Raw genomic sequence first — 18,018 nt, forward strand, 5'->3', positions numbered from 1 at the left:
CATCTATCCTACACTATTCCAATATCATCCATATGTTTATCCAATAACCATTTGAATGCTCTTAATGTTGACGAGTCTACTACTGCTGCAGGCAGGGCATTCCACGCCCTTACTACACTCTGAGTAAAGAACCTACCTCTAACATCTGTCCTATATCTATCACCCGTCAATTTAAAGCTATGTCCTCTAGTGTTAGCCATCACCATCCGAGGAAAAAGGCTCTCACTATCCACCCTATCTAATCCTCTGATCATCTTGTATGCCTCTATTAAGTCACCTCTTAACCTCTAACGAAAACAACCTCAAGCCCCTCAGCCTTTCCTCATACGATTTTCCCACCATACCAGGCAACATCCTGGTAAATCTCCTCTGCACCCTTTCCAACACTTCCACATCCTTCCTATAATGCGGCGACCAGAACTGCACGCAATACTCCAAGTGCGGCCGCACCAAAGTTTTGTACAGTTGCAACATGACCTCCTGGCTCCGAAACTCAATCCCTCTACCAATAAAAGCTAACACACCGTACGCCTTCTTAACAACCCTATCAACCTGGGTGCCAACTTTCAGGGATCTATGCACATGGACACCCAGATCCCTCTGTTCATCCACACTACCAAGTATTTTACCATTAGCCCAGTACTCTGTATTCCTGTTACTCCTTCCAAAGCGAATCACTTCGCACTTTTCCGCATTAAACTCCATTTGCCACCTCTCAGCCCAGCTCTGCAGCTTATCTATGTCCCTCTGTAACCTGCCACTTCCCTCCGCACTGTCTACAACTCCATCGACTTTAGTGTCATCCGCAAATTTACTAACCCATCCTTCTATGCCCTCATCCAGGTCATTAATAAAAATGACAAACAGCAGTGGCCCTAAAACAGATCCTTGCAGTGCACCAATAGTAACTGAACTCCAGGATGAATATTTCCCATCAACCACCACCCTCTGTTTTCTTCACCTCTGTTCATTCACCTCTTGTTGCTTATCTGTTTAAAGTTTATTTTTTAGTGTCACAAGTAGGCTTACAAAAACACTGCAATGAAGTTACTGTGAAAACCCCTCAGTCGCCACACTCCTGCGCCTGTTCGGGTACACTGAGGGAGAATTTAGCATGGCCAATACACCTAACCAGCACATCTTTTGGACTGTGGGAGGAAACCGGAGCACCCGGAGTAAACCCTCGCAGACATGAGGTGAATGTGCAGACTCCGCACAGAGAGTGGCCCAAGCCGGGAATCAAACCCAGGTCCCTGGCGCTAAGAGGCAGCAGTGCTAACCACTGTGCCGCCCAAGGCATCATTCTGGTGAATCCATGCTGCCCTCTCTCCTGTCAATATATCCTCCCTGAAGGGCGATGCCCAGAACTGCTCACAGTACTCCAAGGTGTGATTTCACCCTGGTTAATCTGCACACAACCTCAAAAATGAGATAGTGGTGGGGTTAAATCCTGTAAAATGCTAAGGAAGCAATGTCGTCACTGAATGTAACAGATCCACTTCTTCATTGTCCTGCTTGTGAAGCCTTCCTGGGCTCCCATTCAAGAACTGACTGACAAGTGCCTGCCCCTTTAAATACACTCAGCATAACAATCAATTGGGACAGCATCTTATTATATGGAACACAGCAATCAAACATATTACAGAATTCATGCACAGCACCCAGTAACATAACCAACATTTATAAAAATCAGATGTTACCACGTTGTGCTAACAGGTCTGGTTTTACTCATTCCGAACCAGTTGCTTTGAAATTTATTCCAAACTCACCGAGAGAATTTACATGAATAAATAATAATCCAGAATCATAGAATCCTTATAGTGCAGAAGGAGGCGATTCGGCCCATCGAGTCTGCACCGACCACAATCCCACCCAGGCCCTATCCCAATAATCTCACATGTTTACCCTGCTAATCCCCCTGACACGGAGGGACAATTTAGCATGGCCAATGAACCTAATCTGCACATCTTTGAGGTGTGGGAGGAAACCAGAGCACCCGGAGGAAACCCACGCAGACACGGGGAGAACGTGCAGACTCTGCACAGACAGTGACCCAAGGCTGGAATTGAACCTGGGTCCCTGGTGCTGTGAGGCAGCAGTGCTAACCATTGTGCCACCGTGCCGCCCCAAGGAATTGAACCCACGCCGTTGATGTCATTCTGCATCACAAAACAGTTGTCCAGCCAACTGAGCTAAAACGTCAACCCCCTGACTGTCGCTGCACTTTTCGAGGAAGCTGATAAAAAAGTGTTTCAAGTGGAAGTTAGGGGAATGTGACGTTCCAGGAATAGTATTCTGGGGAGTGGTTTATTGTGGTGGCTGTTTGAGGAGGAGGAGGGAATTGTAAATAAACACTGAGATGTTTGAGCTCTGTGGGCCAGACTGGCTGGGCTGTGGGTGACCCGTGGTCTGTTGGTCAGACATCCAACTCATTGGATGTTTCTTTCAGAAATCTGACAAAAGGCACAGGATTAACGCGTCATGATACAAACAAACCCCAGGCATTCTGATACTAAAGGCCATCGTGAATCTAGGCTTAGGTGACGAGACCGGCACTCTTGCCCCGTCCCAGTCACATGTGCAAACATCACGGGATTGTATGCTAACTCCAACTCGAGCATTTGAACAGTCAGGGCTGAGCAGTGGCACTCAGGCCTTGGCCCAAGCGCTGCTCTCCTTGGACAACCAGACTCATGGGTGGATCTAATTGGGCAGCTCTACCATTAACTGCCAATCGTGTACCAGGCAGTGCAGTGACACAAAACCACAAAGGCAGCATTTTTACACCTCAGTTAGGTGGCACAGTGGTAAGCACTGCTGCCTCACAGCGCCAGGGTTTAATTCCAGCCTCGGGCCACGGTCTGTGTGGAGTCTGTACATTCACTCTGTGTCTGCGAGAGTTTCATAGAATCCTACAGTGCAGAAGGAAGCCATTTGGCCCATCAAGTCTGCTCCAACCACAAACCCACCCAGGCCCTAACCCCATAACCCTATGCATTTATCCTAACTAGTCCCCCTGACACTAAGACGGGAGAGGTTCCGGAGGATTGGAGGATTGCGGATGTGGTTCCTATATTCAAGAAAGGAAGAAGAGATAGCCCGGGAAATTATAGACCAGTGAGTCTAACCTCAGTGGTTGGTAAGTTGATGGAGAAGATCCTGAGAGGCAGGATTTATGAACATCTGGAGAGGAATAGTATGATCAGAAATAGCCAGCACGGCTTTGTCCAAGGCAGATCATGCCTTACGAGCCTAATTGAATTTTTTTGAAGATGTAACTAGACACATAGACGAGGGAAGAGCGGTAGATGTAGTTTATATGGATTTCAGCAAGGCATTTGATAAGGTACCCCCATGTAAGGCTTATTGAGAAAGTGAAGGGGCATGGGATACAAGGGGACATTGCTTTGTGGATTCAGAACTGGCTTGCCCAGAGAAGATGTGGAGATGCCGGCGTTGGACTGGGGTGAACACAGTAAGAAGTCTCACAACACCAGGCTAAAGTCCAACAGGTTTATTTGATAGCAAATACCATATGGTATTATATGGTATTTGCTACCAAATAAACCTGTTGGACTTTAACCTGGTGTTGTGAGACTTCTTACTGTGTTTGCCCAGAGAAGGCAGAGAGTGGTTGTAGATGGGTCTTTTTCAGCATGGAGGTCGGTCACCAGTGGAGTGCCCCAGGGATCTGTTCTGGGACCCTTGCTCTTTGTGATTTTGATAAATGACCTGGATGAGGAAGTGGAAGGATGGGTTGGCAAGTTTGCTGATGACACAAAGGTTGGTGGTGTTGTGGATAGTGTAGAGGGATGTCAGCAGTTGCAATGAGACATAGATAAGATGCAAGACTAGGCGGTGAAGTGGCAGATGGACTTCAACCCAGATAAGTGTGTGGTGGTTCATTTTGGCAGGTCGAATAGGATGAAAGAATATAATATTAAGGGTAAGACGCTTGGCAGTGTGGAAGATCAGAAGGATCTTGGAGTCTGGGTTCATAGGACGCTCAAAGCAGCGTCGCAGGTAGAGGCTGTGGTTAAGAAGGCGTCTGGAATGCTGGCCTTCATCAATAGAGGAATTGAGTTTAGAAATTGGGAGATAATGCTGCAGCTGTATAGGACCCTGGTCAGACCCCACCTGGAGTACTGTGCCCAGTTCTGGTCGCCTCATTACAGAAAGGGTGTGGAAGCCATAGAAAGGGTGCAGAGGAGATTTACAAGGATGTTGCCTGGATTAGGTGGCATGCCTTATGAGGATAGGTTGAGAGAGCTAGGTCTTTTCTCCTTGGAGAGGCGAAGGATGAGAGGTGACCTGATGGAGGTGTATAACATGTTGAGAGGTATTGATAAAGTGGATTCTCAGAGGCTTTTACCCAGGGCTGAAATGGTTGCCACAAGAGGTCACAGGTTTAGGGTGCTGGGGAGTAGGTACAGAGGAGATGTTAGGGGTAAGTTTTTCACTCAGAGGATAGTGGGTGCGTGGAATCAGCTGCCGGTAGTGGTAGTGGAGGCGGATTCGATGGGGTCTTTTAAGAGACTTTTGGATAAGTTCATGGAAGTTAGTAAAATAGAGAGTTATAGATGAGCCTAGTAGGTAGGGACATATTCGGCGCAACTTGTGGGCCGAAGGGCCTGTTTGTGCTGTAGCTTTTCTATGTTCTATGTTCTAAGGGGCAATTTAGCATGGCCAATCCACGTAACCCGCACATCTTTGGAGTGTGGGAAGAAACCAGAGCACCCGGAGGAAACCCACGCAGACATGGAGAGAATGTGCAAACTCCACACAGACAGTTACCCGAGCCGGGAATTGACCCCAGATTCCTGGTGTTGTGAGGCAGCAGTGCTAACCACTGTGCCACCGTGCCGCTGAGTGCTCCGATTTCCTCCCACAGTCCAAAGATGTGCAGGTTAGGAGGATTGGCTATGTTAAATTGTCCCTTAGTGTCCAAAGATGTGTAGGTTAGGAGGATTGCCATGGTAAATTGCTCCTTAATGTCCCAAGATACGTAGGTTAGATGGATTAACCATAGGAAATATGTGAGGTTAGGGGATAGGCTGGGGGTGGCCCTGAGTAAGTTACTCTGTCAGAGAGTCAGTGCAGACTCGATGGGCCAAATGGCCTCCTTCTGCACTGTCGGGATTCTATGATGCTCGTAATGTAAATTGTACAGGCACAGCTGTCCTTCAAAGGTCACAAGATTGGTGAGCTTTGCTTCCGCCAAGATGCCAGTGTGGCAATCGGGCAGAGCGTCAGGCACGAGGGGCAGAGCACCACTCTGTAGTATTTCGAGTGGCTAATGCGCTACAACCCCCCACTCTGCAACTGGAAAGCAGTAAATGTGGTACAAATCTCAGTACTCATTCAGAAGTGCAGTGTGGACTTGGAAGGGCCTCTTTCCTTGACACGTAGAGCACTCTGAAAATTCAACTTGCTGATGTGTTAACAACGTAGAACAAGCAACAAGAAAACATACTGGAGATCTGTTACATCAAATACAGTGAAGGTATGTACTGCCTGTATTTCTCTCCTCAACGTGCTTCGCTGTTATAAACTTTGTGAGAGTTTTAACAACACCAGGTTAAAGTCCCACAGGTTTATTTGGTAGCAAATGCCATTAGCTTTCGGAGCGCTGCTCCTTCGTCAGATGGAGTGGAGATCTGCTCTCAAACAGGGCATACAGAGACACAAAATCAAGTTACAGAATACTGATTAGAATGCGAATCTCTACAGCCAACCAGGTCTTAAAGATACAGACAATGTGAGTGGAGGGAGCATTAAGCACAGGTTAAAGAGATGTGTATTGTCTCCAGCCAGTGTGATTCTGCAAGTCCAGGAGGCAAGCTGTGGGGGTTACTGATAGTGTGACATAAACCAATATCCCGGTTGAGGCCGTCCTCATGTGTGCGGAACTTGGCTATCAGTTTCTGCTCAGCGACTCTGCACTGTCGTGTGTCGTGAAGGCCGCCTTGGAGAACGCTTACTTGGAGAATGCTTTCGGGTAAGCGTTCTCCAAGGCGGCCTTCACGACACACGACAGCGCAGTCGCTGAGCAGAAACTGATAGCCAAGTTCTGCACACATGAGGACGGCCTAAACCGGGATGTTGGATTTATGTCACACTATCAGTAACCCCCACAGCTTGCCTCCTGGACTTGCAGAATCTCACTGGCTGTCCTGTCTGGAGACAATACACATCTCTTTAACCTGTGCTTAATGCTCCCTCCACTCACATTGTCTGTATCTTTAAGACCTGGTTGGCTGTAGAGATTCACATTCTAATCAGTATTCTGTAACTTGATTTTGTGTCTCTGAGCCCTGTTTGAGAGCAGATTTCCACTCCATCTGACGAAGGAGCAGCGCTCCGAAAGCTAATGGCATTTGCTACCAAATAAACCTGTTGGACTTTAACCTGGTGTTGTTAAAACTCTTACTGTGTTTACCCCAGTCCAACGCCGGCATCTCCACATCATAAACTTTGTGAAACAGGCTTCTGCAAAAATTAATTTTACAAATGGAAGTGAAGGAATTTTTTATACACTAGATTCCTACTCCCACTCCTGAAGGTTAATGATTAATCGTACTATAACAAGTGGGGTCAGGGGGTCGTGCTGAATATTATGTGGCACACTTCCTTCTTTAACTTTTTTTTTAACCTTCCAGCACTGTCGGACAGTAATTGGTCAGTGATTGCCACTGCTAAAAGGAAGGGAGTCTTTCTCTGCACTCAGTCTTAGCATGAGCCCTGACCATAGCTCATGATATCCACAAAGATAGGGAGTCGTCAAACCCTTTTCAATACATCGCATGAGAGTGTGTGTGTGTGTGTGTGTGTGCGTGTGCTTGTGGTTTGTATGTGTGCATCTTTGTGTGTGCACGTGCGTGTGTGTCTGTGTGTGTATATGTGCACGTATGTGTGTGCGCGTGCATGTGTGTGTGTATATGTGCGTGTGTATGTGTGTGTATGTGCATGTGTATATGCTGAGACACAAGGGTCAGTAAGCTGTCTGGCAGTGGAAGGTATTGCAGTAGAGTTCCATTCTGTCCTGGCCCAGCTCCCAGGCATACCCTCCAGCAGGGGTCACCAGATAGTGATGACGAGCCGGAATCCTCACCAACTGTTACACTCAGGATAGCTGCACCAAGGGCAATGGCCAATTCATCACCAGGGCTAACTCCTCGCCTGCCCCGTACCCCCAGCGGAGATCAGCCACCTCAGTGCAGACTGATGATTAGCCCAGAGACCATGCTGGCCAGAGTCACTGCGAGGCACAATGGTTGAAAGCAGAAAATTGCTTTGTCGATTCTTTGAAAAACTTAGTTGTTTAAATGGACTAATATTTATCAGCAGTAGTGAGATAAATGGCATTCACTTTCCTTCACTGGCCAACTTTACTCAAATCCAATTGCTGAGGTCAGGGGGCCTTATAAAATTCTGTCAAGAGATGTGGGCATTGTTGGCTAGGCCAGCATTTATTGCCCATCTCTAATTGCCCTTCAGAAGGTGGTGGTGTGCCACCTTCTTGAACCGCTGCAGTCCATATGCTGTAGGTACACCCACAGTGCTGTTAGGGAGGATTTTGACCCAGTGACTGCGAAGGAATGGTGGTGTATTTCCAAGTCAGGATGGTGAGTGGTTTGCAGAGGAACTTTCAGGTGGTGATGTTCCCATGTTCCTGCTGCCCTTGTCCTTCTAGATAGAATCATAGAATAGAATCCCTACAGTGCAGAAGCAGGTCATGGCCCATTGGCCTAAACCAACAACAATCCCACCCAGGCCCTATCCCCATAATCTCACGTATTTACCCTGCTAATCCCTCTGACATTAAGGGTCAACTTAACATGGCCAATTAACCTAACCTGCACATCTTTGGAGTGTGGGAGGAAACCGGAGCACCCGGAGGAAACCCACGCAGACACGGGGAGAACGTGCAAACTCCACACAGACAGTGACCCAAGGCCGATATTGAACCTGGGTCCCTGGCATTGTGAGGCAGCAGTGCTAAACACTGTGCCACCGTGTCGCCCTTGGTAGATGGTCGAGGTCATGGGTTGGAAGGTGCTGCTGAAGGGGCTTTGGGGAGTTTCTGTGGCGGATTTTGTAGATGGCAAACACTGCTGCTGTGTGCCAGTGATGGAGGGAGTCAATATTGAAGGTGGTGGCTAGCGTGTTGATCGAGGGGGGCTGCTTTGTCCAGGATGGTGTTGAGCTTCTCAAGTGCTGTTGGAGCTGCATTCATCCAGGCAAATGGAGAGTTTTCCATTACACTCCTGACTTGTGCCTTGTAGATGGTGGACACACTTTGGAGAGTCAAGAGGTGAGTTACTCGCCACTGGATTCCTAGCCTCCAACCTCTCCTGTAGCCACAATACTACTGGCACCAAGACTTGCTGATGTACACAAACATAACAGTGCTTGGAGAACATGAGCAGCATCATTCAGCAAGTGATCCTTAGTATTAGTTGGGCTTCCACTAAATACATGTGCAAGAGTCAAGCTGGCAAGTCAAGAAGTAGCAATCAAAATGGGGGAAAGGTGAAGATTCTGGGTCCACAAAAAGAGAAATAATGGCTGCTATCTGAGTTGTGTACCATGCAATGATTCAACGTGAACTTCAACCAACTGTTTTTATTGCCCTCAGAGTGTTTCCATTGTTGGCTGGTGAATCATTGTGGACAAGTGACAGTGAGTGACAGTGAATGACGACTGACATCGATGATGATAAGTGACTGTGCAGCTTTGCAGGTGTGGGAAAAAGAAGCTCAAGTTGGCCACTCTAGTGGTAAACTACAGGGCTAAGTCTCAAGGTCACAGGGTCAAGGGCTTTGATGTGGTTTGAAAAAGTGCTCATCCTGTAAGGGATGGTGTGCGTTGTGCCCGTTTTTCCCTGCAGGCCTTTTTCTTTACGTCCTGCTCCCTCTTCAGAGAGCAGAGGCACAAAGGCACTCGCTCGGGGCTACAAAACCAATTGGATCAATGATAAGTCTTCACCCAGCAGCAGTGTAGACATTTCTCAGCAAATTAAAATGGGCAGTTTTGTTTCTTTAAAATGTACAAGAACAAGTTTCCTCTGCAATTGACTACTTTAACAGGAACACCGAGACTTGATGCTTGCTTAACAGACATTGCACAACACTGACATCTTTCCATTCTCACAGCGCTACGAGTCTACGGCAAATGTTGGCAAAGTAAACGTGGGCAGCCAACCCAAGGACTTCACTCTCTTGTGACCCAAGCTAAATAATCCCAAAGCAAAGTGTTCTTTAATTGTATGTGCACGTATGTGTGTGTGTGTGTGTACACATGTGTGTACACACGTGTTGGTGTGTATGTGACATGTGTATGTGTGTGGGCATGTGCACATGTGTGCATGCACATGCATGTGAGCATCCATGTGTGTCATCCGTGTCCATTTTCACAGCCATCAACAGGGACAACACATTCTAGTCCATTCAACAAGCAATTGATTTGACAAGATACATTCACCAGCAAATTTCTGGCTAAATTTCTTGATCCATGAATCCTGATTAATAAAATGCCAGAGGACCGGAGCAACCAAGAGTCTCGGCACCTCAGGACTTGCCCAGAACACCACGAATTTGATACACAGAGAGTTGAAATTATTCAAAGTAATTCTCGGGGGGGGTAAGGAAAAATGGCTACGTTTTAAATACATCTCAGCCATTTTACACAAAAGGCAATATTTGTTTTAAGATGGGTCTTGTTTGAGGGAGGAAGGTGGGGGATACCCTGCAGATTTACAGAAAACACAAATACTTTTTCCTACCTGCTGATTTTGGAGTGAACTTGTCTCTGTTCGCAGCACATACAGCCAGCAGCCTATATCCGAGATCCAAGTCAAAACCTTGTTGTGCGGCTACCCTGCTGACAACCTAGGCCAAAAAAAAACACAGCACACCATTGACTCTGAGAAACACATAGCAGGGTACAATACACAAACACCAGGGTATGGGAGAAAAGGGACAATTGCATCTATCTCATCGCAACTGTGTGCAGTCAAAAGGAAAGACCATGAGCAAACAGATTAATCAATATATTTTGTACACTCCTCACACCTTTCCTTGGGGAGTTTTGTGTTTTGAACTGCCTCTGACTATCACTTTACTTCACGGCAGTGCAGAAACACTGTAAGTATGCTTACAGGCTTGCATCTCACACACAAACTGGGCTTTCAGCCAAGTCTGATTGAAAAGCTCCCTCATTTTCTCGTGGCGAGCCACATTCAATGGGTTCATCATTAACACATCCTGCTTGAGGTGGACCACTTCAACTGGCTTGAGCACCAGTGTCGACAGGAACTTTCTGCATTAAAGGAGCGACGTTGAGGGGAGGCGCATATTGATTCCAACCCCCCCCGCCCCGCAATCCACGTAAAAGGATGCAATTTTTGGGAGAGCTGGCACCAAACATCTGTTGGGTCTCCACTGCTGGCGAAACGCAAGGAGCCGGATTGGCAATCTTTTAGCCGAGGGAATCGGGTCTCCAACGGGATTTACATAAACGGCAGGATGATACATTTTGCCTCGGAAAAGCAGCCAGCATGATCAAGGACCACACACACCCCGGACATTCTCTCTTCCACCTTCTTCCATTGGAAAAGATACAAAAGTCTGAGGTCACATACCAACTGACTCGAGAACAGCTCCTTCCCTGCTGCCATCAGACTTTTGAATAGACCTACCTCACATTAGGTTGATCTTTCTCTACACCCTAGCTATGACTGTAACACTACATTCTGCACTCTCTCCTTTCCTTCTCTATGAACGGTATGCTTTGTCTGTAAAGCGCGCAAGAAACAATATTTTTCACTGTATGCCAATACATGTGACAATAATAAATCAAATCAGATCAGGGGAGTGAAAAATGGAGATCATTGGTCTCTGAGCGCCCAACCTCTTGGTTACTTCAGAACAAAGTAACAAGGCCTGTAACGCTTAAAGCCAAGACAGTCAAAGAACAAAGAGCAAAGAAAATTACAGCACAGGAACAGGCCCTTCAGCCCTCCAAGCCTGCACCGACCATGCTGCCCAACTGCACAAAAGCCCCCTACCTTTCTGGGGACCGTATCCCTCTATTCCCATCCTATTCATGTATTTGTCAAGACGTCCCTTAAAAGAGCAAACGTCCATCAGGCGTGGCTTAGTTCGCAGCACTCTCTCACCTGAGCCAGGCGACCGTGGGCTCAAATCCCATTCCAGTAACCCGAGTACAAAATCTAAGCTGACACTCCCCAGGGCAGTGTTGAGAAAGTGTTGCACCGTTGGATAAGACGCTCAACCAGGCCTCCCCGCTCGATGTTAAAGGAGCAGGGCACAGTTTCAAAAAGCAGCAGGGGCAGTTCTCCCCAGCGCCGCGGCCAATATTTACCCTCTCAGCCAACATCACATTATCTGGCCATTAGGCTCATTGCTGCACTTGGAGCCACGCTGTGCACAAATCGGCTTCTGTGCTTCCTTCTTTACAACAGTAATTATCCTTCAAAAAAAAAGGGGGACTTCATTGGCTGTAAAGTGTTTTGCGAGGGCTTGAAAAGTACCATAAAACAAATCAAATCTTTTTTCTTTTTTTTTTTATAAAAGATTAATCCAAAATAGATTCTTTTGCCTTAAACCCTGGGGGATGTTCTACAGCGATGTGGATTAGATTGATCTCGAACGACTATTTAAAGCCAGCACTTTCATTCATACTTGGAGCTTAATCCCTGAAAACAATCACATGATTTGCTTTTCACAGCCTGTCTTCAGCTACACTGACACAAAACCAGGCCTGGCTCAGACATGGATAATGAGAATATCCTCACTTGTACATGTGCAAAAGGGCTGGAAGGTCACTTATTTCAGACGCACATCACACATCTTCTTTCCACTCTGTTGAAGACAGAGACTTCAAGCTCATCTTGTCTGAATGGGTTAACAGCTGCCCTGGCTGCAAGCTGAGGATAGAATCCCTACAGGGCAGGAGGAGGCTGTTCGGCCCATCGAGTCTGCACCCAGCCTCTGAAAGAGCACTATCTAGGCCCACTCCCTCCCCTGTCCTATCCCTGTAACCTCGTGCATTAATCATGGCCAATCCCCCTAACTGCACATCTTTGGACACTAAGGGACAATTTAGCATGGCCAATCCACCTAACCTACACGTCCTTGGGCACTGAGGTACAATTTAGCATGGCCAATCCACCTAACCTACACGTCTTTGGACACCAAGGGACAATTCAGCATGGCCAATCCACCTAACCTGCACATCTTTGGACACCAAGGGACAATTCAGCATGGCCAATCCACCTAACCTGCATGTCTTTGGACACTAAGGGACAATTTGGCACGGCCAATCCCCCTAACTGCGCATCTTTGGACACTAAGGGACAATTTGGCATGACCAATCCCCCTAACTGCGCATCTTTGGACACTAAGGGACAATTTAGCATGGCCAATCCCCCTAACTTGCACATCTTTGGACACTAAGGGACAATTTGGAACGGCCAATCCCCCTAACCTGCACATCTTTGGACACTAAGCGACAATTTAGCACGGCCAATCCATCTAACCTGAATGTCTTTCGGACTGTGGGAGGAAACGGGAGCACCTGGAGGAAACCCATGCAGATACGGGGAGAAAGTGCAGGCTCCACACGGACAGTCGCCCAAGGCTGGAATCGAACTCAGATGCCTGGCGCTGTGAGGTAGCAGTGCTAACCACTCTGCTGCTCCAGAGACCCACCAGATGGAAGTTTGAAAAATAGCATTTGCTGTGTGGAAGACCTTCCCCCCTCACCATACTCATACCATTCCCGGGCAGCCAGCAGCCCACCCACAACCTCCTCACTCTCCCCACCACCAGGTCTGGCAGGACCCCTGGGCACCTTGTAACCTAACTGGTGAAAACCAGTTACCTATCAAAAGGAAGATAGTACTATACATTTCAGGCAGACAGAACTTCAGCTTGACATATTATCCAGAAGATGGCACCTCTGACAATGCAACATTCCCTCAGTTCTGCACTGGGAGTGTCGGCCTAGACTTTGTGCTCAAGTCTCTGAAGTGGGGTTTGAACCCACAACCTTCTCATTCAGGAGTAAGTGTGCTACCAACTGGGCCATGGCTGACACCAGAATTAAATGGGTTACATTGGCTTTTTGCTCTTAAGTCAGTGAACAGGCATTGTAGTGTTGTCCAAGAGGAGGTTCAGTCAGAAAGCAGTAATCCCCAGTTGACACCATTTAGCTTTCTGTCATCTGTATAAATCCTGCTGGAGACCTGATTTCTTTGACTAAAAGATTGCAAAACTGATTCTTTGCTTTCTGTTGGCAGTGGTGAGACCTAACCAAACTTCAAGATGCCTAAAAACCAGAATCTTCAGTGATGCCAGGTCTCCAAATATTATATCATTTACAAGGATGGTTGGAGTATGTGACTTCCCTCAATAGAAAACACCAGGAGACATTGCAGTGAAGTGCATGGGACAGAAACAGTTATATATTTTAGCCAGCGACATTTAGAATTAGAACTGCACAATCTGTTAAGCATGAATCCTTCGATATCTCTTCTGAACAGACTCTCTCTGCTGGTTCATGTGCGCATGGTAGCCTCAAGTGAGCAAAATGCACAATGCAACTTTCAATACACTACAAATAGCGGCCGTGTTCCTGAAGTGGGCAACCTAGAGTAGGATCCATTCATGGTTTTTCCTGATTGGTACACAGCAATGGAAATTCATCAATAAATACTGAACAATATCAAAATCTGATAGGAATAAGGGGGTCCCCCCGAGTACCAGTTTGAATATATGGATGGTGGAGCAAGGACTTGGGAAATAATGCCTTCTTGCCATCCACCCAAACAGCAACTGAAAATTTGAAATGTCTATTGCTCACGTATTCTCCAACTGGATATTTAAGTTGGACTTGAGATATTCAGTCAATGCTCTTGGACTGGACGGAGGGGGGCCTCTGTACAATTTCTCAATCAAAGTCACCCACCAAGGTTTAGGTGCCAGTGCAATCTGTGTCCTCCAAAAACCTCATCTTAAAAAAACTTCCAACCAGCTAACTATGCCTCCTGCCTCCATTTCCCAACCTCCAAACACTTGCTCACTCTGAGGAGATGATGGCGGAAGACCCCCCCTCTCCCAGTCGGTACTCGGTGCTTGCCCAGTGCCCAGGACAGCCAGCCGTTCAAATTTTTAAAAAAATTCATTTGTGGGACATGGACATCGCTGGCTGGTCCAGCATTTATTGCCCATCCCTACTTTCCCGAGAGCAGTTGAGAGTCAACCACATTGCTGCGGCTCTGGAGTCACATGTAGGCCAGACCAGGTAAGGACGGCAGATTTCCTTCCCTAAAGGGCATCAGTGAACCAGATGGGTTTTTCCGACAATCGACAATGGCTTCATGGTTAGCAGTAGATTCTTAATTCCAGATATTTTTTATTGAATTTAAATTCCACCTTCTGCTGTGGCGGGATTCGAACCTGGGGCCCCAGAACATTAGCTGAGTTTCTGGATTAACAGTCTAGCGATAACACCACTTGGCCATCACCTCCAACAAATTAAACTGAAGCCGGATTGTGAAAACATTTCAGGCTTTTTGCTGGCACCAGCAGGCAGTTGGTGCAATCTCTTTGCCCCTACTTCTCGCCCCAGTGTAAAGCAACATGTAAAGAAACAGCAAGGAGGGTGTTCCTTTCACCTTCAGTGTGACATGAAGGTTATCAATTCTGTGGTATGCACTAGAATAGACAAACTCAGTTACTGCATCTCAAACAGTATAACCTGTGCACCGACAGCTTAAAGGTATGGTTTAGCAGCAAGACAGGGCTTGACAGGAGGTTGATGAGCTCCTGATCTCGGTCCCAGGAGGATTGGCAGGGCACTTCTCTATAGAGACAAGAGGGGAATCCAGTCCACTCTAATCCAGCATGCTCCATAAGTGGGCAGTAAAATCAAGTCACCGTGGGTGGCATGGTGGCACAGTGGTTCGCACTGCTGCCTCACTGTGCCAGGGACCCGGGTTCAATTCCCAGCTGGGGTCACTGTCTGTGTGGAGTTTGCACATTCTCCCCGTGTCTGCGTGGGTTTCCTCCGGGTGCTCCGGTTTCCTACCACAGTCTGAAAGACGTGCTGGTTAGGTGCATTGACCTGAACAGGAGTCGGAATGTGGCGACTAGGGAAATTCCACAGTAACTTCATTGCAGTGTTAATGTAAGCCTTACTTGTGACTAATAAATAAACTTTACTTTAAGTTAGGAGCTCCATTGGTGGGGCTCACTGCCCCCTTTAATGCACCCAGAGCATACATGCTCCAGTCCCTGTCAAACTGGAGACGAATTCCAAGGCAGATTGCGCTGATTTGACCATCAGTGGAAACAACCATGGCGGTACCGCTGGTCTTGCGGCACGGTGGCACAGTGGTTAGCACTGCTGCCTCACAGCTCCAGGGACCCGGGTTCGATTCCCGGCTTGGGTCACTGTCTGTGCGGAGTCTGCACGTTCTCCCCGTGTCTGCATGGGTTTCCTCCGGGTGCTCCGGTTTCCTCCCACAGTCCAAAGATGTGCTAAATTAACCCTTAGTGTCCTGGGATGTGATAGGTTAGAGGGATGAGCATGGTAACTAAGCGGGGATAGGGCCTGGGTGGGATTGTGGCCGGTGCAGGCTTGATGGGCCGAATGGTCTCCTTCTGCACTGTCGGGATTCTATGATTCTGTTATTTTTGGGACTGTGCAATAAAGTGGAACCCCAGCTCGCCTTCAAGACGTATCTCAGAGTAAAGTGAGGGCCTGGAAGGAGGTCCTGTGGCGCAATGGGCAGCATCACTGCCTTTGAGCCCGAAGCTCTGGGTTCAAGTCCCATTCAAGGACTAGAAGGAGCAGCCACGGAACAGTTCAAACAAGCTGATAATCAGCCTGCTCATCCTTCCTGTTGGGGAATAGCAGAGAAAAATGCAAGTGAAGATAGCAAACCATCCCTGAATAGAATAGCGAAAGGACTTGATTCTCAAACAAGGGTGAGACTGGAGAAAGAACTGGACTGTGGTCGAATATTCCCAATGATTAAAAATGCAAATTCAGCATCGTGGCTTCTTTTCCCAAATAGGTTTAGCATTGATTGGGAAACACGAGGAAGAAAACAATAAAAAGATTTGTTGGTAGCGCAATATGAAGCAAGGTGCAAAAGGTTCACGTCTGAGTCAGTGCAGACTCGATGGGCTGAATGGCCCCCTTCTGCACTGTTGGCATTATATTACCAGGATGCTACCAGGACTTGATTGTTTGAATTATAAGGAGAAACTGGATAGACTGGGACTTTTTTCTCTGCAGCGTAGGAGGCTTAGGGGTGATCTTATAGAGGTCTATAAAATAATGAGGGGCACAGATCAGCGATATAGTCAATATCTTTTCCCAAAGGTAGGGGAGCCTAAAGCTAAAGGGCATTGGTTTAAGGTGAGAGGGGAGAGATACAAAAGGGTCCAGAGGGGCAGTTTTTTCACACAGAGGGTGGTGAGTGTCTGGGGCAAGCTGCCAGAGGTAGTAGTAGAGGCGGGTACAATTTTGTCCTTTAAAAAGCGTTTAGACAGTTACGTGGGTAAGATGGGTACAGAGGGATATGGGCTAAACGCAGGCAATTGGGAATGGCATAGTCGTTAAAAAAAGGGCGGCATGGACAAGTTGGGCCGAAGGGCCTGTTTCCGTGCTATAAACCTCTCTGACTCAATGACTCTATATAGTTCACATTAAATATGCGGAGTTGGCTTGAATGTCCTGTTTCTGCACTGTAATATTCTACGTAATGTTACAAGCTGCAAGAACATAGTCAGCTCTCCGGGGTTAATAGGCACCTTCCTTTCAGACACTGAGCCTCAAAGTATCATTCCTCATGTCTGCAGTTTGCTAGCTCACATTAGTAAGCAAGACTCGCGTCAATTTGGGCTGTAATCCAATGACCAAAAAGACCTGTTTGGGCAGGAGTGTAGAAAAATGCTACCATCAGCGTCAGCAAGCCCTCAGCACGTTGGAGGTGCAAAAAGTTCACCAAAATGAAGTTCTAAACTTCTGAATAAGTGGAGAAAAGTGCACGGCTTGCACAATCTTACTGTAATTTATACTACAGGGGATTGAAAACTGCTGCAGAAACTAAGAAAGCAGTTTCGCTGCAGAGTCCATCGCATGTTCATATTTATCCTCAAGTTCTAACAAAGTCAGAAGTGATTAGGAACTTTCTCCCGGGCCTTTAGTCTCGCTGACACTCCTGGAATAGGATTCATTGCTTCCCTGCTGCCACTACCTCCTCCAGGCAGTTTTTATTCCCTTCCAAATTGACTGCAGGGTTGAATAATTAGAAAAAAAAATCTGCCTCCTTCGCACTCTGAGGTCTTCGTTAGTCGTGCTTGCATCGAGTTGAGGTGGAGCCCTGGGGCTACTTGTCCCCAACACACATCTTCCACAGCCAGTCATAATCATTAGATTCACTACTACTGGGAAGAAACAATTGGCGGGGGCCATAGGAAAGCAGCTTCTTTGCAACGGCTAGCATTAGCAAATTTACCAGCTTTGCTACTGGCTACGAGAGAGATTTGTACATCAGGGACCTGTGGTGGTATAACCCCATCGGTATTAGCCTTGGCGACGCCAGAGGGTCCTGGCTTTAACTCCAGAGCCTTGAGCACAGTATCTAGGCTGACACCCCCACAGTGCAGTACTGATGGAGTCCAGCTCTGCTGGAGGTGCCACTTTAGGATGAGATATTAAACCAAAGCCCCATCCTTGCTTTCTACTGGGCCCCAAAAGAATCCATGACAACATTTTAAAGGAACGCGGAGGAGTTATCCGCAGTGTCCTGGCTGCTACTTATCCCCTAATCAATTTCACCAAAACAGATTATCTGGTCATTATTATATTGCTGTGTGTGGGAGCTTGCTGTGCGCAAATTGGCTGCCATGCCGCCCACATTACAATGGTGAGCTCACTTTGAAGGACCTCATTGGCTGTAAAGCGATTTGGGACATTCTG

At 47.3% G+C, this 18,018-nt stretch overlaps 1 protein-coding gene across 17 annotated transcripts in view; it reads right to left on the reverse strand.

Annotated features, from left to right (window-relative positions):
- zmiz1a (zinc finger, MIZ-type containing 1a) overlaps positions 1-18,018 on the reverse strand; it is a 393,531-nt gene that overhangs the window by 122,394 nt on the left and 253,119 nt on the right. For 16 of the 17 annotated variants that reach the window (XM_078199394.1, XM_078199408.1, XM_078199396.1 and 13 more), the window contains one exon: positions 9,785-9,890. In XM_078199394.1, coding sequence (XP_078055520.1) covers positions 9,785-9,890 — 106 coding nt within the window. Of the gene's footprint in view, positions 1-9,784; positions 9,891-10,073; positions 10,132-18,018 lie in introns of those variants that run through there. The other variant, XM_078199420.1, reaches the window with a different exon arrangement.

The sequence above is a fragment of the Mustelus asterias genome, chromosome 28 (genome assembly GCF_964213995.1).
Source record: "Mustelus asterias chromosome 28, sMusAst1.hap1.1, whole genome shotgun sequence".
Lineage (NCBI taxonomy): Eukaryota > Metazoa > Chordata > Chondrichthyes > Carcharhiniformes > Triakidae > Mustelus > Mustelus asterias.